The sequence below is a fragment of the Biomphalaria glabrata genome, chromosome 16, assembly GCF_947242115.1.
Source record: "Biomphalaria glabrata chromosome 16, xgBioGlab47.1, whole genome shotgun sequence".
Classification (NCBI taxonomy): domain Eukaryota; kingdom Metazoa; phylum Mollusca; class Gastropoda; family Planorbidae; genus Biomphalaria; species Biomphalaria glabrata.
In genome coordinates, this window is record NC_074726.1 from 29,846,137 (window position 1) to 29,870,864 (window position 24,728).

At 36.1% G+C, this 24,728-nt stretch overlaps 1 protein-coding gene across 2 annotated transcripts; it reads right to left on the minus strand.

The window, feature by feature from the left end:
- Nucleotides 1-556: 556 nt before the first annotated feature.
- LOC106052850 (MPN domain-containing protein-like) lies at nt 557-24,419 on the minus strand. 2 transcript variants are annotated; one of them, XM_056013912.1, is made up of 16 exons: nt 24,220-24,419; nt 23,185-23,282; nt 21,874-22,100; nt 20,027-20,176; nt 17,405-17,488; nt 13,617-13,903; nt 10,992-11,020; nt 9,934-10,096; nt 8,785-8,881; nt 7,488-7,560; nt 5,746-5,822; nt 4,571-4,739; nt 3,790-3,860; nt 2,479-2,565; nt 1,403-1,495; nt 557-685 (listed from the first exon to the last, which is right to left on the minus strand). In XM_056013912.1, exons 2-16 carry the CDS (start codon nt 23,204-23,206, stop codon nt 596-598), a joined length of 1,719 nt encoding a protein of 572 aa, XP_055869887.1. In that variant the 5' UTR covers nt 23,207-23,282; nt 24,220-24,419; the 3' UTR covers nt 557-595. The 2 variants fall into 2 exon arrangements, with proteins under 2 accessions (XP_055869887.1, XP_055869886.1); XM_056013911.1 differs by having other exon boundaries at nt 24,242-24,418.
- Between the last annotated feature and the right edge of the window lie 309 nt (nt 24,420-24,728).

The window sequence follows — 24,728 nt, forward strand, 5'->3', positions numbered from 1 at the left end:
TTTGATTGTACATAGTAGTGTAATTAAAGATGAATTTAGTACTACTTGAAGTCCACTCCAATTGATACAAAACAACACATATTAGAATTCATCAAAGAAGACCTTGGTTAGCAGAAGAGATTTAGGCCTATTCATCATAAAATAACAGTTCACTAGCAATTCCAGCCATCAAGACATACACATTATGTTTTTCAAATTGATTTCAGTCCAATACAATATTATAAGTACACAGCTGGTATTAAACTACGTTAGACATCTTTACAGTTTAAGAACATGGCGATCACTGCCTCTATCCATGTGGTTAACATTTAAGAACGAGATTTCTTGCCCACAATTCAACTGTGAACGCTGGTTTCCCACGTGAAACATCGTGAACATGAATACACCGTGTACTTCTTTCTTCCCAACCAATACATGTCACTAACTATCAAACAATGATGTGACAGGGCCTGGTATCACAACAATAACAGAGCCTCCACTAAATGATCAAAATTTTTTTATTTTAATTGCTATCAATTTGAAAGTTCAGGATAATTAAAAAAACAAAACAAGGCGCTATTTTGTGAAACAGTTTATTGAACTGCATTGGTGTTGTTCATCTCATGTCTTTCAGCAGTTGCTGCACATAATCCAAAAATGTTCCGCTCTCTAGTTGGTCTTCTGGGAGTTTACTCCGCAATGATGCCTAACGAAAAGGTTAAACACAAGAACGTGTTAAATTGAATTTAACATATAGTTTAAATCTGTGCTTTTTTGTATAAAAAAAATAGGTGCCAGAACTCAGTGATGGATTGCCTAATTTTTAACTACCAGTTCGCACCTCGATGAAAGCTAAATCACAACTGCAAATAATAAACGTTAAAATACACGAAAAGTAATAACTTTTTCCCTACATTGAAAAAGGTGCTAGTACGCCGTACTGGTGTGTACCATCACAAAAAAAAGCACGGTTTAAATGACACAAACAAACAAACAAAAAAAAAAGCCTAATAATATGCTCAAAAAGTCAGATTTCTTTTTCCATATGCCAGGACTACGAGTGCTGTTTCTTCCTAGTGCTATCATAGCATGGAACAGGTTAGGTGAATCAGCCAGGAAAACCAATGGCTTAAAAGAGTTTAAGTTTAATTAACAAGCATGACTAGATTACCACATAAATATGTGCAGAATAATTATCTTCTCATTTGAAGAAACGTCTGTAACTTACAAGATAACAATTTTTTAAAAATGAAATGCCTTAATGTGAGAATTTAGTTGAAAATAACAGTAAGACATTGTTTTAGTCAATATCAAACTGATGTAAAGTAGAGCATGACGCGTAGGACTTAATCACCTTTTTTGAAGTAACGTCTGTATTTTATAAGATAAGGTTAAACTAAATGTTTGGTACTAAACGTCTTACTTTGACTTTATCCAGGTATGTTATGGCCTCCCCCCAGTGTTCTTTGAGGTGAATCTTGTCCAGGGCTCCACTGTAGAACTCTGTCAGGTTTTTCTACAATACAAAAATTTAACACATTTGCACAAGCCAATTTAGCCCCTATCCTTCCATTAACAGAAAGACAAAAACTTTCACAAATAACTCGGTGGATAAATGCCTTTAATATTCTAGTTCCAAATTTCATCAGGAAAAGATTGAATAGCATATTTCCAAAATAAGTTTGGATTGTGGAATGGAGTGACAGAAAGATATTTTACTATAAGATCTGCATAACCGGTACTGGTATATGTATTGTATAGGCATCACCCTTAAGCAGAATAAGGTATGTACTAATGACATTTCAAGTCTTATCTATTCAGGATGGTTATATATTATATTATAAATATATTGTCATATAAACTAATGTAGATTTTTTGGGGGGTAAGGTGCCAGAGTGGTAAAGAGCTTGGCTTCCAAACCAAGGGGGTCTCAGTTCAAAACTCACTGATTTTACTCTTCGGTATTCTTATGATGCCCCTGTGTCCACCCAACTCTAATGGGTACCTGAGAACAGTTGGGGAAAGTAAAAGCAGTTGGTTGTTTTCCTGCCCACATGACACCCTCATTAATCATTGGCCACAAAACAGATGACCAGTATCAGGACGACAGAGGATGGCAGTGGGCAGGGTATGGCAGTGGGCAGGGTATCTGACCTATATATCGTAAAGTGATGCACTACTAAACAACAACTTTTGAAAGGGACATAGGCTATGATGTGACAAAAAACCAGCATGGAAACATCGCCAGTAGCAGTAAGAAATTAAGTACAAGACTTCAAAGTGACAGCATTTAGTAATTGACAGAGGACTTTGGCTTCACCCCCATTATTGATAATAAACTATAGCTTTATCTTCACTATTGTTTTAGTTCCAACATTGTCATCTTCTGTGCCATCTGATAACAATACTCACATCCACAGACTTCTATCTGCATCTTCAGATAAAATATACACTCCAACTAGCAGTCATCAACTGTTTCTTAATCACATTGAAACTTACCATATCTGAGAGTAGATCCTCTGTTAGAGAGGAGTCCCTTTTAACTGTGTAGGTTACATGCATGGGGATATTGAAAGATGCTGGATGCTGAAACAGAGGACACATTTTTTTCAATGTGGAATATTGAAGTTTTTTGTTGTTTTTTTTTATTCTGTTTTTCAAAGTTAGCTATAAGTACTCAGTTTCATGTTGAAATGTTGCAAAGTGGGTTCCATAAGGTTGTTATTGCATGAAGTATGGTAGTAATTATTATTATAGCTTTTATATAGTGCTACTTTCATGCTTATAGCATGCTCAGAGCGTTTTTGGTCCAATCTCATTTGTGGACCAGTGGGGGGGGAGGGGGTATCTAGGAGTTGGTTTTCCGTGCTGCCTTTAGGCGCTCAGTAAACACAACTCTACCTGAGACGGGTGTCGAACCTTGAGCCCCCAAGCCAAGTTCAAGCGCACTTGGCCTCTCGACCACGCTTCCCACTAATGTGAATAAGTGTTTCACTACGTATAAAATGCTTTCAATGGCTTGTTGTCACTCGTATGAGAAGAGGTATAAAGAGGAGTAACCAGCGCCTAAACCAGTAAGCTTCTAGCAGGAGGGACTTGTTAGCATTGTCTGGCTACCCACACAAGGAAAAGGAGAACTCTTGAATTCAAATCTCTGCTGCCTTGCAGATTTACTTAAACAAGGGAAAAGTCAGAAGCTGGAGACCTTTAGGCAGCTTGCAGCACAAACTGCTACTCCCTGGCAGAGCCTGCAATGCTGATTATCCCAAACTGTATCAGCACTTGCTGTTCCTTTAGAAACATCAGATGCACAGAGAGGGTGGAAATTTTGTAAAAAAATGTTAGTAAAATTTTTACGTTTGGTATGTTCCTTCAGAGTTGAAGATAATTTACTTCCTAGTCCAAACTTCCCACAGGACGACAGGGGATGGCAGTGGGCAGGGTATGAACCTGGTACCATTGAAAAATCCAAATGACAGCCAAACACACATACCTCACTAACAGGCAGCCACTCGCCATGTCTTTCTAATATCAATGCCAGAAACTGATAGTATGTACCGCTACATATAGAATATTTGCTACCTCAGAAATTTGAGAGATGAAAGGTGATGTTTAGGAGATACAATTCTCAGCATTTATATCATTGATGTTAATAATGTAATGTAAATTTGTAAGTTAAAGATAATAGAAATATAGTTTGATTTCAGTTAAGTTTAACATTCCCCTTTTTATTGTCCATCCATTGTTTACTGGTACAGAATACTTTTTTTTTTTAGAATGAAATAAAACAAACACAATTAACATACTTACTTCAAGATTTGGCATGACCCAATAAGCTTGAATCTTGGAATCTGGTTTAGGTGGCAGTTTTTCAAATGGAGCTAAAATAAAAATCAAAATAATTATTTCTGAAATATGAAAACTTACAACAATATAATTAGTGATTTTACCTTGCTTAAGACTGAATAAAATACTGAATTATTATGTTTTTCGATTCTAATATAAGGTGATGTGTGAAATAAGTAGAACATATATATAGGATTACTACACAGGAGGTTTGGGCTTCTTCTAGCCAGCTTTTTGAGGCTGAGTCATAAGCATTTTTTGCAGACTGTACCAAGGAAAAATAGTGTGCTGTTCTCTTCAGTTGTTCAGCACTGCCGTACAGAGTGTTGGTAAAGTTGGGCTGTAGTGGCGGTTGGGTTTGCCTAAGGTGAATTAAGATGGGGCATTAAAAAAAAGGATATGGTTTATAAGTGTGGGCAGTGTCTACAGAGGTGTAGGTGTGTGGGATTTAATTGGCTAAGGTGGTAAGGTGTGTCCAGTTCTTAGTTTGGAAGGTTGTAGAGTGCTCTTTGCAGGGGAGGACATTGATACTATCCAGTTTGTTTGGTGTTTTCACTTTTTTGTACATAGATCTGCCTGTGTTCCCTGATGCCCATTGGTTGAGCCACTAGGTGATTGTTGACTGACATTGACCTTAAGGTCAGGTACTCGAGAATGGGAAGTACCGTGTTCAAATATTTGTATCAGACACAAGTTGTTATAAGCTTTGTAAAAAAAATGTAAATGTAAATGAACTTCAACTTGCACAAGATAAAGCCGATGCACGGCAGGTACATGGAACCTGAGCCTCTCATCTTAAGTTGGTACGACATCTGGCAGTCGATGTCCCTGATGGAAGGGTCGGGTGGGCAGTAGGGGTGACTGTGGTACCAACCTACTACCATTAGATTTTTTATTTTCATGTTGCGACGAATCTGTGGAGCCAAAAATAAAGTCATTAAAACAAAATTGTTGGCCATATTATATCAACACATTTTCATTCTAGTGAAATGTATTGTCTTTTGTTTTTATATCAATGTGAACTAATGACAGAGCCTTGTTGAATTAGAAATCATAGTTATTTAATTGGACCGTTTCATACCTAACTTTCAAGAAAAATGATCCAAGCTAAAAGCTATCTTGATACAACCGACAAATAATTTTTTGCCTTTGAACCGGACACAACAGAATGAGGCAATAATGTTCTGGAAGCTGAAAATTGGCAATAGTGAAATATGCCCTTGTGTCATCAGAGAATGCCCAATAAGGTCATCCAAAGCTTCATTTTTTATCTAGAGCTCCCAACAAAATAGTTGCTCCTAAACACTTCTATAGAAGAAATACAGTATGAGGAGCTGCCTGATCTGGAAATAGTACAGATTTGTTGGTCTGGGGGCTCTGTTCCATCCTTACTCCAAGCAAGATAAAAACACAAAAAAAACTCGCCCAGGATAACCCCTAGGAGGCGTTCTCTACTAGTTATTCACCAATCTAGTTTTCACAACTAGACATTTTCAGGATGAGACTACAGGAGCTGGAATCCTCTGAAAGACACTATAGCAAAAATGGCTGCCAGGTGGTATGGTATTAGTTTTTTCTATTGTCACAATGATAGATGACATGAATTACTTCAGAATTACCGGCCAAATCATCTATTTTTTCTTTCTTTTTTTTTCTTCAAAATTTCACTTTTTATCCACTGATAATTTTCAAGTTCAATATTAATTACCGGTTCTAATATAATGTTTTTCCCTAAAAACTATATCAGCCTGGATGGGTAATTCAAAATAAATATTTAGTCTCTAGAAGACCACAGCTTACACTTATTGATAGTCTGGTCAAGTATAATACACTGTAACATACTGTTTAATGATGGTCCCAATAGATTCATTGTATACTTCAATTCTTAAGTTCTAATATAAATGTAAACGCAACACTCACTTCTTCTTCCACACTGAGGGCTCTGTCTTTATCTCCTAGTCGACAGCGGGCTGGGAACACTTGCTCTACACTTAGGTCTGAAATAGAAGACCTTGAACTTGTATGGATAGATGCAAGTACATTTTACTTGATTTGTGTGTCTCAAGATTAACCAGGGTAGCTAGGATTTTAATGGCTTTTAAGCTTATCAAATTATCACTGAAAATTGTACTGTCAAACTGGGCTCTGGAGTCTATTTAGGTAGCCAAGGTCTCTAGCCAATAAGCAACCCAATCTTATATAAAAATACCATAAAGTTCATCAAAGACAAAAAAATAGAAAGCTGGCCAAATGCAAACAAAATTGAATTATTTTTAAAATGCTGCTTTTGTATATCTTAGTTAAGTAAAGTTTCCCTTTCAGACCTTGCAGATGATGTAAAGGTCATCTGTTTTCTGTGGCCCATGGTTAACGAGTGTGTTATATGGCCCAACTATTGTTGGGTACCCATTAGAGCTGGGTGGACTCAGAGGTGCCAAAAGATCCCAAAATAAAAAAATCCCAGTCTTTACCAGGATTCTAATCCGGGACCTTCAGTTCAGAAGCCAAGCACTTTACCATTCATCTCCCATCTTAGTTAAGTGGCTGGTACTTAAATAACTAAAATGTCCCACTAGAAATATTTACTATTGAACTGTCTCACAAAAGTACTTGTAATGTTTAGACAAATATTCTGGTTTCCTAAAGAGCTTGTGGCCTGTTACAAATGAAGTCCAGTAACTCTGCACTGATCACACACTTTGTTGGAAAGAATCAAACACTTGAATCAAATTTTCTACCTCCACTATCCTTCTAAATTAAGAACTAGAACAAGGAAGGGAGATAACAGAACAGTGGCTTGGGAAGTAATGGCAGGGGTTGTGCTACTTGCTTATTACCCACCAAAGACAAAACAAGGACACATAGTAAGAAGTGTGAATTGAGCAGCCCTGAGAATATTCACCACCTGTTACTTAGGATAAAGGACATGATGAATATTAAGAAATATATGGAATGAGTAAAAAGCAATGCTACAAGGTGAAGACTATTGCTACAATGGTTTACCACAGAACTTCTGCCAGAACTATCCAGACATTGTGATACAGAAGAAAAACTAAAGAGAATGCAGGGGTTCTGAAATCAAGACTTTTACTGTACAGACAAGGGAAGTAAGTCAAAATGTGAATAGGATAGAGAGATTAGAGCCCAAGGTAGGTATTTTTTCTGGATACAGAGTTATAGGAACACAAGATCTGTCACCCTCACAGCCACTAGAAGGTACAGTGGCTGAGTGTCAAAACACTTTGCTTATGAACCAGAGGGTCCTGGGTTCAAATCCGAGTGAAGAATGTAATTTTTAATTTTGGGATCTTTAAAACACCTCTGAGTCCACCCAGCTCTAATGGGTACCTGACGTTAGTTGGGGGAAAAGTAAAAAGGCGGTTGGTCGTTGTGCTGGCCACATGGCACCCTCGTTAACCGTGGGCCACAGAAACAGATGACCTTTACATCATCATCTGATCGCAAGGTCTGAAAAGGGTACTTTACTTTAATCATTTGGCTCAATGCCTCTTTTCTTTGCCTCTTTTGTGGGCCTTTTTTTTTTTTTTTTTAATACATCATCTGCCCCATAGATCACAGGGTCTGAAAGGAAAACTTTACTTTTAATAAAAACATAAATAATCTCTACGAATGTAAACAAAAGAACATGAAATTGGACTAACGTTGCCTGTGAGAGTCCCATCGACCGCCAAGATAACCAACAACCTCTGACTTAGTTAAGTGACAGTGAAAATCCTGAAAGTGATATAAACAATTACATGGAGGTGAAACAATAATATCTCTAGCTAACGAGTATATATGAATTTTTATCATTATTATAAAAATGGTATCTGAATATATAAATATGAATGAATATATCAATATGATTATCATATTTATTTGGAAGCGTTTCCTCCAAAATGGGCAGAGCGGTAAAGCACTTGGCTTCCTAACCGAGGTCCGGGGTTCGAATCCTGGTGAAGACTGGGATTTATAATTTTGGTATCTTCAGGCGTCTCTAGTCAACCCAGCTTTGAAGGGTACCTGACATTGGTTGGTCATTGTGCTGGTCACATGACACCCTTGTTAACCGTAGGCCACTGAAACAGATGACCTTTACATCATCTGCCCTATAGACCACAAGGTCTGAAAGGGAAACTTTACTTTCCTCCAGAGTCAAAAGGTATATCTAGTGTAACGGATGCGTCAGTTATACTTAATGTATTTCTACTGTACCTTGAAAACAATCCTAGATGCTTGGATATTTTGTATGGTGTATTACAGATGCGAGTTTTACTACTAAGACATACACCATCACAAACAAAGAAGAAAAGGTCAATGCCCAGTTACTAAGTTCACTCGTGATAATCACAAACAAAGAAGAAAAGGTCAATGCCCAGTTACTAAGTTCACTCGTGATGAAATAGAACAACAAACTTTAATACAGAATGGGCCACAGTCGAGTCAGTAACTAAAAGCGATGTTATCCCTTCAAGAGCCTAGCAGTAACTGTCCTAAAAGTGTACATCAATAATCTCTAACCCAATGCCTATGTCGTCACTAAAAAATGTTGTGTTCAAAGTCTGTCTACTACAGTGCGTTTCTAAACTAAACTAAGTGTCTAACACTAGCTGAATAAATAAAAATATTCTTGTCAAGCATGAATGTGTGTATAATCTATTTTTATTTGTATATATCAGTTGGTATGTATTTGTGAATGACTGGAAGTGTGTAAACTTAGACAAGGACAGAGGCTAGTGTGTGATATATGCTATCAAGTGTGAGAAAGTTTTGAGTTCCTCTTGGCAAAGTTATTTAGCGTTTTGTAATTACAGCTAAACCCAGGAACACCTAGACTTGGGGAGAAACTAATGTTTCTATAGAGCTAGATAGAATAGAAAGCTTTAAAAATGATCATCATCATTCTTTTTAAGGTTTTTCCTACAAAGTCAAAGAATTGAATCTCAAAGTGTTACTCACCATCAGTAGTAAAGTGTTGCTAGTCAACGACACAGTGAAGGGTTGTATTTTCCCTTGACTGTCAAAGTGTTCACACTTGACAAGCGTGTGAGGATCACTGGGAAACATTCAATACATATGTAGACAAAAACACAAACACAGTTTTGATAAATATATTCTTTACATTTTTCTTCGATAACTAGGTAAGACATTGACAAGGGCTGGTGATACAGTTGAAACAATGGATGGGACTAGACAAGTTTATCTGAAACCTCCAGTAGGACAATGAGATCACACAAGATTGTGATTGAATAATGGCTGGCGGGTCATGTTGTATTGCACTCTGGACTGTCATTTGATGGTCTATTATCAAATTCTGACAGAACATCAGATACTCTTAAATCATTATACAAAAACTTTACTTTACTGGTATGAGTAAAGAGTGGGGCCAAGTGGTTAAGTCCTTGCATTATGAACTGAGGAGTCCCAGGTTCAAATCTCAGTGAAGACTGATTTTGCGATTTTAAGATTTCCCCTGAGTCCACCCAACTCTAATGGGTATCTGACATTAGTTGGGGAAAATGGTTGCTTGTTTTTTTGGTCACATGACACCCTCCCTCATTAACCGCCTGCCATAGAAACAGATGAACTATACATCATCTGCCCTACAGCTAGTAATGTCTGAAAGGGGTTACATTACATTTTGAAATATGGTTAAAAATGTTAAAAGTTTATAGTTGGAGTAAACACACAAGAGAAACAACAGGTTAAAGTCATTGGTTTAAGAAGGATCATGCCATGTTTTTGATTAGGTGTTCTATATCTCAACAGAAGCACATGTACAGACTCTGGCTTGTTAAGGTTTTCATTTTGATTGTTAAAAATAAATGTTTATGGAATGGTTGTCTATAGACCTTCCTTTGGGGAACAGGACCAGGAAAAAGAAGAAGAAGCAGAAAGAGAAAGACAAAAGACAGAGAGGAATGGAGAAAGACGGTCGACAGATCTAGTGTGGTGCCCCAACCCCAAGTGTCCAACAGACTTAGAGGTAGGTGAAAGGGTTTCTAGAATTATTTTGTTTAAAAAGCTTTGAAGTAACTTTTCAAATTAAATACTGACATTATTTAATGCAACAATTTAAAATAATTTTTTAAAAAATTTTCTACGTACACATCAAGGCCACGAGTACCAAGGTCAGCGTAGGAAACAATTTTTCTATCTCTGGACACACAAAAGTCTTCCTGGCGGCCAAATTTAGCTTTGGTCCTGGCAACAGGGCTGATGAGTTCTTTCTTGCCGATGACCGGAGTGTCAAAGGTTAAGTTCAGAGGAACTGCATAGACAAAAAAAAATATTTCTCATGGTGAACCAATTTGAGAGGACAACAGTTTTACTGAGGCAAATTAAAAGGAAATCAGTCCCTTGTTTAGAAGTTCAAAGTTCAACAACTATCCTAGTCTGCATGTGTAAAGGATACCTTTTTGAAATAGATCTACATACAATGGTTAGGCAATGGTCAAGGGGCAATAACTTTTTTTGTTCTTAATGGAAGATATGGAAAAGGTAAGAAGAATAAAGCATTACATGTTCTACTAAACCATAACTATGAGCGTTCTACTAAACCATAACTATGCACTTTCTACTATACCATAACTATGTACTTTCTACTAAACCATAACTATTTACTTTCTACTAAACCATAACTATGTACTTTCTACTAAACAATAACTATGTACTTTACACTAAACCATAACTATGTACTTTCTACTAAACCATAACTATGTACTTTCTACTAAACCATAATCATGTCCATTCTACTAAACCATAACTATGTGCGTTCTACTAAACAATAACTATCTACACTATACTATACTATAACTATGTGTGTTCTATTAAACCATAACTATATGCGTTCTACTAAACCATAACTATGTGCGTTCTACTAAACCATAACTATCTACTCTTTACTATACCATAACTATATACTTTATACTATACCATAACTAAAGTGTCACTGAAGAATGTAATATTCCCTATGGCAGTTGAAATGTGGTTTATCTTTTTCGAGGCCATTATAAAAGAAGGGTCTTATGAGGCCAGCACAGATATATAACAAATGTCTGGAGTAAAATTTACTAAGCTTGGGATGTTCATCTCAGATCAATGGAATGTAATTCCAACCATGTCTTATATGTTCTAAACCTAACATGAAATGTTATCAGACTTACTCTCCTGGTGAGATCCAACAGGCCTGGCTCTGAAAGAATAGAAAATAATTGGTGCTTGATAGAAACAGTAGCAGTATGGTTCATGTCATAACTTTAATTACAACTGTATCTAACATTTCTTGAATGTATGTGATAAAGACATCTAAAACTAAAATACGCTGATTTCAAGCTTAACTTTGTAAAATAAGGTTTGATCCAATAAAAACATGACTATATTTGACAAAGAAGTAACACAAACTACCCGTCAAGGTCTGAAGGCCTAAATTGTGCCGATGTGCCAAAAACCCAAATATCAAAATATCAGAAATCAGATCATAGTTCATACAAACATCATTGTAAATAGTGACACGAATACAACAACACAGAACGTACAAATACAAGTTTATGTCTGCATTATGTCATAGCGATAGTAAGTAGCTTCTTTGTAAGTAATTTCCATTAGTTTAGCTTAGGAAAGCAGAATCTCTATTGAAAGATAAACTACTTTGGTGCAAAGTTTACAAAATAGACAATTCAAGCACTTAGGACTACTGGTAAGTGTCATTACATTATTTTAGATTGACAACCCACTGATGGAAAAAAAAAAGTTTTGATTCTTAATTTAAAAAAAAATCTGGATGAAACATTGTGAAATGATTTCCACCAATTCCTAGATTTATAATATCAAGGCTTCAATGCTTAAAATTAAAACTTTACATATATTCAAAATTAACTGAAAATGATCAATACAAATAAATATTTCTTCTTCTTCTTCTTCTTCTAGCCAGCTTTATTGCTGCTGAGCTGTGAGCTCTTTTGCAGACTGTGCCAAGGAAAAAAAGTGTGCTGTTTTATTCAGTTGTTCAGCACTGCCATACAGGGTGTTGGTTATGTTGGGCTGTAGTGGAAGTAGGGTCTGCCTAAGGTGGGTTAGGGAGGGGCATTCAAAGAGGATATGGTTTACGGTTTCAAAGGGGTGGGCGCAGTGTCTGTGTGGAGTTTATTTTGTTCAGGTGGTAATTTAATAGTGGTGTGTGTCCTGTTCTTAGTTGGAAGATTGTAGATTGTTCTTTGCGGGGGAGGAAGTTAATACTGTCCAGTTTGTTAGGCGTAATTTTTGATTTTTTGGGCGCCTGTGAGTCCACCCAGCTCTAATGGGTGCCTGACATTAGTTGGGGAAAAGTTTTTTTTTTTTTTTTTAACTATAAATAGATAATAGCCCTTCCTTTATATTTAATCCATACAAATAAATATAAAGGAAGGGCTATTATCTATTTATAGTAAAAAAAAACCTTTTCCCCAACTAATGTCAGGCACCCATTAGAGCTGGGTGGACTCACAGGACTCACAGGCGCCCAAAAATCCAAAATTAAAAATCCCAGTCTCACCAGGATTCGAACCCAGAACCCCTGGTTCAGAAGTCAAGCGATTTACCGCTCAGCCACTGCGCCTCCAATTATTTATTTATACATGTATTTATTCTTGTTGTAGCCACAAATGAACTCATCTGACTCAATCATACAGTTTTGTGAGCCAAAAGCATTGTATGCAGACAGTTGTTTTTCTATGCTTCTTAATATTTTCAAGTCAAGACTTAACTATTTCTCTCCGTAATTATTTACCACATTCTGTTGGAATCAACGTTGGTATCGTCTGTTAGGAGAGAAAGACTTAAGAATATCTAGTGACAGCAGAGGGGAGAGCAAGGTATCCAGCAACACAGCCATCACTGTCCAAGGCAATGCCCTGGAAGGAGTGTAAAGCTTCACCTATCTTGGCAGTAGATAACCAAGGAGGAACAGATGCAGAAGTCAGAACCCACACTGGTAAAGCTTTAGCAGCCTTCCATCAGCTGAAGTACAGCTATGGAACAAGGGAAATAATCACCACCACCAAGATTAAGCCATTGTTAAGCCAATAGTATTTTATGGAGCAGAGACCTGGAGAGCCATGAAATACTTGCACCAGGAAGATTCTTAAAATCCTGTGGCCAGACAAGATCACAAATGAAAGCCAGGTAAAGAACAAAGACTTTTGAAAAAGAATCTCTTCAAAGAAGGTGGCAATGGTTAGGGCACACCCTTTTTAAGCCTGAGTCCAACATCCCAAGACAAGCCCTAACCTGGAAACCCCCCAAGAAAAGAGGAAGAGGGTATGACTCAGAAATACATGAGATTTAGATGCAGATGCCAGGCAGAGGGATGCATGTGGACAGTTGGAGAGGCTTGACCAGAACTGGGATGCATGGGCAGAAGCTGGTTGGTGGTCTATGCCAGAGACAAGACCACACACAAAGATGTGATGAGTGACTGCAGAAATTAACTTCTTCTTCGTTTCACATTGTTATGTTGGAGCGTTCATATGACTAAACCAATACATGAGATGAACAGCGCAGTGGTTTCCAAATCAGGAAGCTCTCCATATAGTTTTCTTTCTATTAGGGTGTTTTGGGGCTAGTGTCTTATACGGGCCTCTTGGTAAAGAGAGCAGTTTTGGAGGACGTGGTCGGCATTCTCTGGTGATACTCCACATGGGCAGATTTCACTGGTTCCAATTTTGAGCTTCCGGTACATGCAGAAATTAACAACTTTAATCATTTTATCGCTATAATAAATAAATAGGGTAAAGGTCAAATAAAATACTCACAGGTTGCGAGGCAGAGGATACAGTTTACTCGGCGATTCTGAAATTGTATGTTTCTTTCCTTGCTTTTCCTTGGCCACCATTTTGTCTTCATTTTTGAGAGCAAGTACATCCCCTGGTTTGATGAGTGTCTTGTCTGCGACAAGTTTATTGGCTGATGGGACACACTGCAAGTCTAGAGGAGTGGATGAAGGGGGTGCTGGGGATGCCATGTCAGGCTGTGGAGGTGTTGTCGCTGCGGCTACAAGATTGTGGGTTGAGGAGCTGGTGGAGGGTTGATGATGAGGTGACTGAAACAAAGTGATTACAACTTTTAAAAAAAGTGACTATGACTTTGATCACTGCATATAGATTTCTTCTTCTTCTAGCCAGCTTTATTGCTGCTGAGCTCTTTTGCAGACTGTGTCAAGGAAAAAAAGTGTGCTGTTTTCTTCAGTTGTTCAGCACTGCCTTATAGGGTGTTGGTTATGTTGGGCTGTAGTGGAAGTAGGGTCTGCCTAAGGTGGATTAGGGAGGGGCATTCAAAAAGGATATGCATATAGATAATATAGACTAATAAACTATTAATATACACACATTTTTGACACAGAGACCTAAGAAGGTTATGGTAAACAAACAAATCCCATTTGGACAACTGTTTGAGAAAAACATAAGAAAACTAAAAAGCTTTAGAAAAATAAAATCACCCTCTTGGTTAGGAATATGTGATTTTACAATCACAAAGGAGATACTGATAAGACAGACACAAAAACTCTTTTGTTCCCCTGGCTATCATATTATTAATACAATACAACAATCTGATATAAACATTTCACATGTAACTTTTTGAGAGAATCTAGTGGGAATGTCTATTTGTTTTCTATAGTTATAATGTTTTGTTTGGTGTGATGCACAAAGTACAAGACCAATTTCTTTACAGATAATTAGGATTAGTATTACTATTAAATGAATCACAAAAACTTCTGCTATCCAAAAAATAGAAAAGTTCAATAACTATAGAAAATACTTTGTGACATTAAACACACACCTGCCTTCTTCCTCTGTTAGAAAACAACTAACTCCAACTACTCAACAACTACTCTAGTCATAAAAAAACAAACTCAAAACATTTAGTCCACACCATGTGCACACTATTCACATTCATACCCTGGGAATGTATAAACAAAGGGATGTAACTCTTCAATTCAGACCTTAAGTTTTCTGTCTGAATGTATGCACCAATGCATAATTAGTCATAACCAAGTCTATCATTTAGAAGACTTAAAGGGGTCAATGGGTCAAAAATAATCAATTTTCATTAAAAAAAAACAAAAACAACTTTTTAAAAGTTGCATATATTATGCTAGAACAATATCTTATAAATGATATAGTTTAGCTAAAATCATTAGGGTGAATGCAATTTATGTAAAAAAATTAGTTTGAAAAGGCTAGGGGTTAGCTTATTTTGCTCTAAATGTTGGAAACAAAAATCACAATTTTACTAAGTTGATGACCATATTGCCCGCCATGAAAGTGGGTCATGTTTGGTATTGTTAAAAGCTTGCTGTCAACTCTATAAGTCAATTTCAATGACTCATTCATGTAAAAATAACCATAGCCTTAAAACTAGTTCAAACAAGATCACTATTCAGTATCTATTCCCTTTCCATCATTTGAGTTGCCTGATATACTATTTGTTATGCAAGCTGTGAGGTTGTCTGATGGGAGACTTATAATCAATGCAGAAAGAGTTTACAAAAAGTATATAAAAATTAAACACTTAACCCAAAAAGTAAGCAGACAGCTGCAGAGTGAATACATAAACAATGTAATATCTAAAGATAACAACAAAAACCTATGGTCATACATTAAGTCTAAGAAAATGGAAACAACAGGCATAGCGCCATTAAAAGATGAACATAACATAATACATAATGATAATGAAACTAACGCAAACATCCTAAACAAATACTTTGCATCAGCATTCTCAACCCCAGGAGACAAAGACATATTACTGAATTTGAACCAAGTAGACAACATAGAAGATATAGTAGTACAAGAAAATGGAATTCAAAAACTATTAGCCAACACCAAACCAAATAAAGCGTCTGGACCTGATGGTATTCCAGCTAGATTACTCAAAGAACTAAGCAATGAGCTAGCCCCAGTGTTCAAAATACTCTTTCAGGCTTCACTTAACCAGGGCAGAGTACCAAAGGACTGGAAAGAAGCTAATGTCACCCCCCTATTTAAAAAAGGAGAAAAATCTGACCCAGGAAACTACAGACCAGTATCACTTACCAGCATCACATGTAAAATCCTAGAACACATAATATGTAGCAACATCATAAACCACTTAGACAAACATAATGTCCTCACACCATACCAACATGGTTTTAGGAAATATAGATCATGTGAAACACAACTAATAGGACTAATTGATGATTTTTCAAAAGGTTTAGATAATAGTGAACAAATAGATGCTATCTTACTAGATTTTTCTAAGGCTTTTGACAAAGTTCACCACCATAGTTTGCTTAAAAAATTAAAATATTTCGGCATTAATGGTCCACTGCATCAATGGATTAAAGATTTTCTGATAGGGAGAGAACAAACTGTAATAATAAATGGCTCTAAATCAACACCGATAACAGTAAACTCAGGTGTACCTCAAGGAACAGTCTTGGGTCCACTACTATTTTTAATTTACATAAATGATTTACCAAATTGCATTACCTCAGGAACAAAAGTCAGATTATTTGCAGACGATTGCATAATATATAGAACAATAAAAACAACACAGGACACAGATATTTTACAAAGAGAATTAGATGAATTACAGAAATGGGAATCAAATTGGAGCATGTCTTTCCACCCAGAAAAATGTCAGTTGTTAAGAGTAACAAAAAAACTAAAACAAATTAATTCCACTTATCTTATTCATGGCAAACCAGTAACACAGACTAAAAACGCAAAATACCTAGGTGTTATAATAAATGAAAAACTATCATGGAATCCACATATTGATGAAACTACAAAAAAATCAAACAAAGCATTAGGATTTATTAAAAGAAATTTCTATAAATCAAATAAGAACATAAATCTAAAATGTTATTTAACCTTGGTTAGGCCAATAATAGAATATGCATCCTCCGTTTGGGACCCCTCAACTCAAGAAAACATTAAAAAACTGGAACAGACACAAAATAGAGCAGTGAGATTCATAACAAACGAATATTCACATTTGACTAGAGTAACACCTTTAGTAAAATCACTAAATTTAGAAAGCCTTCAGGACAGAAGGCTCAAAAGTAAAGTAGCAATCATACATAAAACACTGAACCATAATCTTCAAATACAAAAACAAAATTTAATAAAATACTCTGAAAGACACAAAGATAAAGGCACATTCCTCGTCCCATATGCTAGGACAAATTTGTACAAATACTCCTTCTTCCCTAGTACTATTAGAGCATGGAATGGGTTACCTGAGCTAGCCAGGAAAACCAGTGACTTGGCAGAATTTAAGTCATTGGTTAATATGCATGACTAAATGCATGACGCGTAGGACGTAATCATCTTCTTTTTTGAAGTAATGTCTGTATTATATAAGATAAGATATCTCTGTAGAATTTCCTTAATCTAAAGTTTTGAAATTTGAAACTACATCAATGGCTGGGGAATGAAACTAAAATCAAAACTGTACAGTAAAACACCCGGTACTGGTATATAAAGAAATGAAGCAACATAAATCCCAATTTGTCACACTCATCAAAACTCATTCAGCTGTCGTGCACTATAGTACGTCTTACCTTAATTTTCAATGGATTGGCTGTCCTGTGTTTGCGAGCCCATATACTTTTCCATATGTCCAGCTTCCTGTTATTGTATTTAACCTGAGAGAGAAAAAAAAGCACATACATTATTTTTTAAACTCCAGATGTACAAAAATAAAATTGTACATATATCAAGCTGCACTCACAATACTAGTAAGGCAAAGTATATCCAGTTTTGACAACAGTATGCAAAAGGTGCTGCCTTTCCATCAAGCACTAAGCAGGGAGTAGCATTAGGTGGACAACACAGAAACTCAAGTAAATGTTCATTATACAGTCGAGTTAGAACCTGAAGTGTACATCTCCATAATCTATACCTACAGGCTGTAAGCTTTCATCAAGCCCTGGCTATAATACAAAAAAACAGAAATGGAAAAGTGGTTTGAGTACTGGGATTAGTCCCAAAAAGCCCATGGAGTCTGGGAGCGCATGAGGCGCCCTGACCGCACTTCCCCGTGGTGGAGGCTGTCCAGGCCTGAGCAAGCTATTATAGCACAGTGCAGGACAGGTCACTGTCCTGTTGGCTCATATTTCTTGCGGCTATGGCCAAATTTTGATTCACGGTGCCCCCGCTGCGGGGAAGAAGAGGAAACCGTGCCTCACATTCTGTTTGACTGCCCCAGACTTGCTGATCTGTCTCGACAGGTCTGGGAAACCCAAAATTCTTGACTTGTATGGCTACATTTATGCACTACGCAAGACAGCAGGGTTTCTGTCCAGGGCTTTTGCAAGAGAGGATTTGAGCCTCTCAAGCCCTCACTCTAATGGAGTTTGATGATGATGATAATCTATACCTATAATTACACTGTAGGCCTAATTGGTGTAAAAATAATTTTAAAATTTTGAAGCTTTGTTTTCTAAATATAAGAAGGTAATGAAACTCAGGAAGAAAAAAAACTAATATAAACATAAGGCTTGTCTTACAGGACCAAAGATTAAGGACAAGTGGAGGTCCCAAAGGCAGACCCCGAATATGATGAAGTGATGACGAGGACACAAATCTACAACAGCCTGGGATTTGGGCATGGAGAAGAAACGCTCAGGAGCGATCTGAATGGAGCCCTTCCATGGGCTGTAGCATCACTGGGATGGATGTAGTCCTGGGACCTAAATATTTTTCCACATTCCACATGAGAAGCGTGGTCGAGAGGCCAAGTGCGCTTGAACTTGGCTTGGCTACCTAGAAGGGGGCTCCAGGTTTGACACCCGACTCGGGCAGAGTTGTGTTTACTAAGCGCCTAAATGCAGCACGGAAAACCAACTCCTAGATACCCCCTCCCCACCACTGGTCCACAAATGAGATTGGACCAAAAGCGCTCTGAGCTTGCTATAAGCATGAAAGTAGCGCTATATAAAAGCTATAATAATAATTTAGGAGTAGAATATAATTTTGAGAGGCTATGTAGTCCTTAACATTTTGTCTATCCAAGAGCCTAGTTTCTATGTTTTCCTAGTTGTGATCTATAATTTTGAGAGACTATGTAGTCCTAAACATTTTGTCACATCCTTGAGCCTAGTTTCTATGTTTTCCTAGTTGTAATCTATAATTTTGAGAGACTATGTAGTCCTAAACATTTTGTCACATCCTTGAGCCTAGTTTCTATGTTTTCCTAGTTGTAATCTATAATTTTGAGAGACTATGTAGTCCTAAACATTTTGTCACATCCAAGAACCTAGTTTCTATGTTTTCCTAGTTGTAATCTATAATTTTGAGAGGCTATGTAGTCCTAAACATTTTGTCACATCCTTGAGCCTAGTTTCTATGTTTTCCTAGTTGTAATCTATAATTTTGAGAGGCTATGTAGTCCTTAACATTTTGTCACATCCAAGAACCTAGTTTCTATGTTTTCCTAGTTGTGATCTATAATTTTGAGAGGCTATGTAGTCCTTAACATTTTGTCACACCCAAGAGCCTAGTTTCTATGTTTTCCTAGTTGTAATCTATAATTTTGAGAGGCTATGTAGTCCTTAATATTTTGTCACATCCTTGAGCCTAGTTTCTATGTTTTCCTAGTTGTAATCTATAATTTTGAGAGGCTATGTAGTCCTTAATATTTTGTCACATCCTTGAGCCTAGTTTCTATGTTTTCCTAGTTGTAATCTATAATTTTGAGAGGCTATGTAGTCCTTAACATTTTGTCACATCCTTGAGCCTAGTTTCTATGTTTTCCTAGTTGTGATCTATAATTTTGAGAGGCTATGTAGTCCTTAACATTTTGTCACACCCAAGAGCCTAGTTTCTATGTTTTCCTAGTTGTAATCTATAATTTTGAGAGGCTATGTAGTCCTTAATATTTTGTCACATCCTTGAGCCTAGTTTCTATGTTTTCCTAGTTGTAATCTATAATTTTGAGAGGCTATGTAGTCCTTAACATTTTGTCACATCCTTGAGCCTAGTTTCTATGTTTTCCTAGTTGTAATCTATAATTTTGAGAGGCTATGTAGTCCTTAACATTTTGTCACATCCTTGAGCCTAGTTTCTATGTTTTCCTAGTTGTAATCTATAATTTTCCCCACTTTTAACACAACATAAACAAAAAATAAAACATCAACTAAAAAAAAACACTTCATGACTTAAGGTGACAGTAAACTCCTTACTGAGGCCCATCCACACCCAGATCTCTTGATTGGATTCACCAATCTCTTGCAGTGCAGTGCCCAGGCACTTGGGGTATTGAACTCCTCTTGTGAGCCTTGAGGCCATTTGATTTTTCCATTAGCAAGGAGATCTGCCTCAAATCTTTGACCCTAGAAAAACATAAAAAGTTTGTAATGAAATGAGTTTGAATAATATGATTAGTTTGCTTATTAGTTTTAGAAATAAGATTATTACATTCTAGCCCAAACCTCCTGCAAGATGGCATGGGATAGAAATGGTCAGAATTCAAACTAGGGACCACTATTCACATTGCATTTCAAACGACTAGGCAGTCTTCCAGCCAAGTCTTTGTATGAAGAATGTTGGGTTTTAAAATACCTTCAAGTCTTTGTCTTCAAAACTATTTTCCACATTTCAAAAGAATTTTCTTTCTTTTTTTTTAATTTATAAGCTACACAACAACCTACTAGCTTCAATCCTGAATAAAATTTTGTCTTTAGAATAGAATAAAACAGCAACATACAAAAATTTAAGGAAAAAAAAAACAACAATTCATTTGATGACTTTTTGTAAAAGCCATTATTTTACTCTTGAAAACTTATGAATTATAGATTTACAAAAAAAAAAAAAGAACAATTACCCCCTCCGATGAAAAAAATTATGGTTAAACGAATATCAAATTCTAATGATAGGCCCATAGATCCAGACTTAGTTTGCAAAAGTTTATGTTAAATTTCTAGGAAAATCATTACAGACATTTTCCAAAAGTGTGTCCACTCATCCTGTTTTTTTTTTCAACTGATGAAAAATTTGCAAGCAGAATAGAAAAATTGTAATAAGGGTGTCGGTGCATAGGTTACGGCAATCTAGCACCAATGTTTCTTAAGTACACAATTTTTGAACGCACTTTCTTTGTTGCCTTGTTTGTAAGCTTATGGAGTGGTTTTGTTATTATACTGGCTTAACATGTTTTTGAGATTCTTCTATGTTCCCCTGTTTAGGGTGAGTATCTAAGGCATGACTGCATTTTGCAGTTGTTTCAATGCCATAGTATACTAGACTAGATCTGTTAGTTTGACTTTACTTATGTCTCTACAGGGAATTAGTTATGGGATTGGAAGTCTACACTGGAGACTAGAGTCAGCAGTGCATTGTGTTGTGATTGTGCATACTGTGTTACATTGTGGAACAGCAAGGTGTAGAATGATTAGTTAACTTCAAGAATATTACTTCATCAGTTGTCATAATAAAGTACATTCATACCATTAAACACTTATTTTGTTAATATCTAGTTGATTGTTTATTGCAAGCACAAAGGTGCTTGTTGAATGACAGGGGCCTGGGCGAACGAGCTTTAAAGGCTATTAATACAACCCTAACAAAAGGTTAATAATGAATGCAAGACCCACACAAGAATACTTTACATAAATTATTTTAGAATTTTTTTAGTAATGAATGATGTTCCAATTTTAATTGTCAAACTTAATTTTCAAAAAGATTCTTATTAAAAATGTCATTTATATAAATTAAATAATTCATTTGTACATAGAAAATAATGTGTCAGCCGTCAAGCCTGTCATAACTTGGGAGTCCTCATTAAGCAGACACATCGTTATTGGAGGACTAACTGTACCCTCTTCTTACTGCCCCCACAAGACAGGGATTTAAAAAATGCAAAATTTATTAATATTTTTATTTTATGGAAACAGATAATGAATTCTTAAGCCAAAACATTTTTTTTTCTGATAAAGTCAATCAGGAAATGGCTAAAAGCTTTACTATTTAAATATGAAGTTGAACTTGTATTTTGTGCGTAAGTTTTACCGTAAACTATAAAGATCATTACCAGATAGTCGATGGACAGCACTCCTTCTCCTGCTTGTATTATCCCATCATCCATCAGCGTTGTCAGGGTGACGCTACGACACGTTATGGCCTGCCTAGCTTTCTGTAGAGTTTCCTCCTCTTCTTCAGGAGAGCTGTCCTCCATTTCTTCTTCGCCTTCCTCTTCATTGAGCGACTCTTTCTGTGCAGAATCATCGCATTCCTTGGCCGCTAGGCCAGCATTGTCTTCTACAATAAAAAAAAACAACAGAATATGATGAAGATAATGTATGAAATAAAATGTTAAGAAAACTTTTGAAGCCAAATCAGATACATGCTAACATAATGCAGAATGAATCATGCACCCCTAAGGTAGCAATAACATGGTGGCAGAAATGAGGAAAATGCAAATAAGAATGCCCTCGTGTAATATAGCCCAGCACCTTCATGGGTATCTCTGGGCAGTGGACATCAGTTTAGAAGAGGCAACAAACATTGCAGGAGACAGTTTTCTATGGAGACCGCCTTCCGCCTTGCTCCAAAATGACATGGAAGGATCTTTGACTAATTAAGTAATATACTACTACTACTCTCTCTGGAGGCACAGTAGATGAGTGGTAAAGTGCTTGGTTTCTGAATCCTGGTAAATTTTATTGAGAGGAGAAACAGAGTGTGAGTTGAAAGATGAACTATTAAGTAATACAGATCTAGGATCTTAAGTAGGTCAATCATGTTGCAAGTCTTTGATAAGAAACACTGAATATATAATCAAAGCAAATACAGTTATTCAACAAGAGAACAATATAAATGATTAATTGGTAGACTACAAGAAATTATAAGAATAACATTGCACTTGTGGCACTCTATTTGCCAAATGTGTCTTCTAATTAAACCTTTACATAGCGCTGCACCATAACCATCTGACCACAGGAAATGCACACAAAGGGATGAAACTAGGTGGCTGCTTGATTATGTGATATGCGCTTTAGACTGTTGTTTCAATGGTTCCAGGTTTGAACCCTGCATGCCCATCACCTTCTCTGCTGTCCTGCTGGTATTGGGCACAGATGTAATAATCTTCCATTTGGAAAGAACAAGTAAAACAAACAACTTAGAGCTGAATCTCATACTATACATTATGTCACAAACTCATACCTAAAACACAATCACAACACTGACCTACATATAGGTTAAACCAACTGTCTAAACATTAACTCTGCATTGCACCATTACCATTTAATGACAAGAAATTCACACCAAGGGATGAGCCTCAAAGACAAATTTCATACATTAGGTCACTAAGTCATACTAAAATCGCATTGGCAACACTCACCTATAAAATTTAAATCAGCCATTGATCAATGAATGATGAAGCAAATGATGAAATCAAAGAAATTGTTTCATTCTTTGAATGAGAATGTATGTTGTAATCTGCAACAGATAAGAACATTAAAGGTTAGCATAGCTAATGATTATACCAGTGATACAAAATCAATAGTACATTGCTTCCAATGCTGATATAAACAAAATTAAAACTGATTCTTTTCCTTGCCAGCATTATTTTGTATCTCATTCTGTAAAATCTCAGGATGACTGTCTGGTCATGAGGTATGTGCTCTGGACTGTCATCTAGATGTTCTTGGGTTTGAACCCTGCCCACCTATATCCTTTGCTGTCCTTCAAGAGGTTTTGAGCTAGGATGTAAAAGTCTTCATTTTGGATGCAATGTCAAAATTTACACACTAACTTTATCAGGATCTGACAAAAAAATCATGTTCCTTGCATTTGACACTCTAATTGCCAATATGACCTTTTTTATTCTGGGCCTTACAATAACATTACATATTTAACATATATTAGATTTAGATCTATATCATGATATAAAAGGATTGTAACTGTAGTAAGAGTGGATGATTGAAAAATGTAAAATAGAAGTCAATGATAGATCTAGTTCGTTTTTAGTTGTTGACAAGACATTCTTAACTTAATCTACACTTACTCACTTTAGACGAGTTTAGTTACAGTAAGTTTGAGTAAGTTACATACTTTGATTGATACTGATGATACTCAAACACTGATATTGATTAGTAGTGATAGTCACTGATAGTGATACACATGATACAATATCAATACATGATTATGTCAATTAATGAATTATGATTCACTTGAATTTGATACAATTCATACATCGACATAAGACTTATGACAAGTCTTGAGACTTGAGTCTACATCTAGATTTTATACTTCATAATAACAATACTTGTCAATACTATTACAATACTGAATACACTCATACTACTCACTCATCTCATCATACTGTCACTATCATACTCATAGTCATACTATAACTAGTCAAATAAATACCAACAGGGCAAATTATTATAGATTACATTTTCATCTTTCTAAAGATAGACGTCTTGGTGATTCTAGATCATTATCTCATTATCATATAAGAAAACACAAAATTTGGAAGAAATGTCTCTTTGTTTATCAAGATAAAGCGTCTGCAACGACAGTATCCGTGGCCTATATAATTTAATAATAATGAAAAAACAACAGCAATTAATAGATCTTCATAACTAAAAACAACAGATAGCCTTTTCTGCTACTGCAGAGAAGAGAATAAAAAAAATAATTCAGGATCTGACAAAAAAATCATGTTCCTTGCATTTGACACTCTAATTGCCAATATGACCTTTTTTATTCTGGGCCTTACAATAACATTACATATTTAACATATATTAGATTTAGATCTATATCATGATATAAAAGGATTGTAACTGTAGTAAGAGTGGATGATTGAAAAATGTAAAATAGAAGTCAATGATAGATCTAGTTCGTTTTTAGTTGTTGACAAGACATTCTTAACTTAATCTA

Coding starts and splice junctions, on each gene's coding strand:
- LOC106052850 (XM_056013912.1), bottom strand. CDS start 23,206: ATGGCTGATTTAAATTTTATAG. Junction 11,021..13,616: donor TATCCTCTGCCTCGCAACCT/GTGAGTATTTTA, acceptor CTATTCTTTCAG/AGCCAGGCCTGTTGGATCTC. Junction 5,823..7,487: donor ATGGGACTCTCACAGGCAAC/GTTAGTCCAATT, acceptor CTTCTATTTCAG/ACCTAAGTGTAGAGCAAGTG.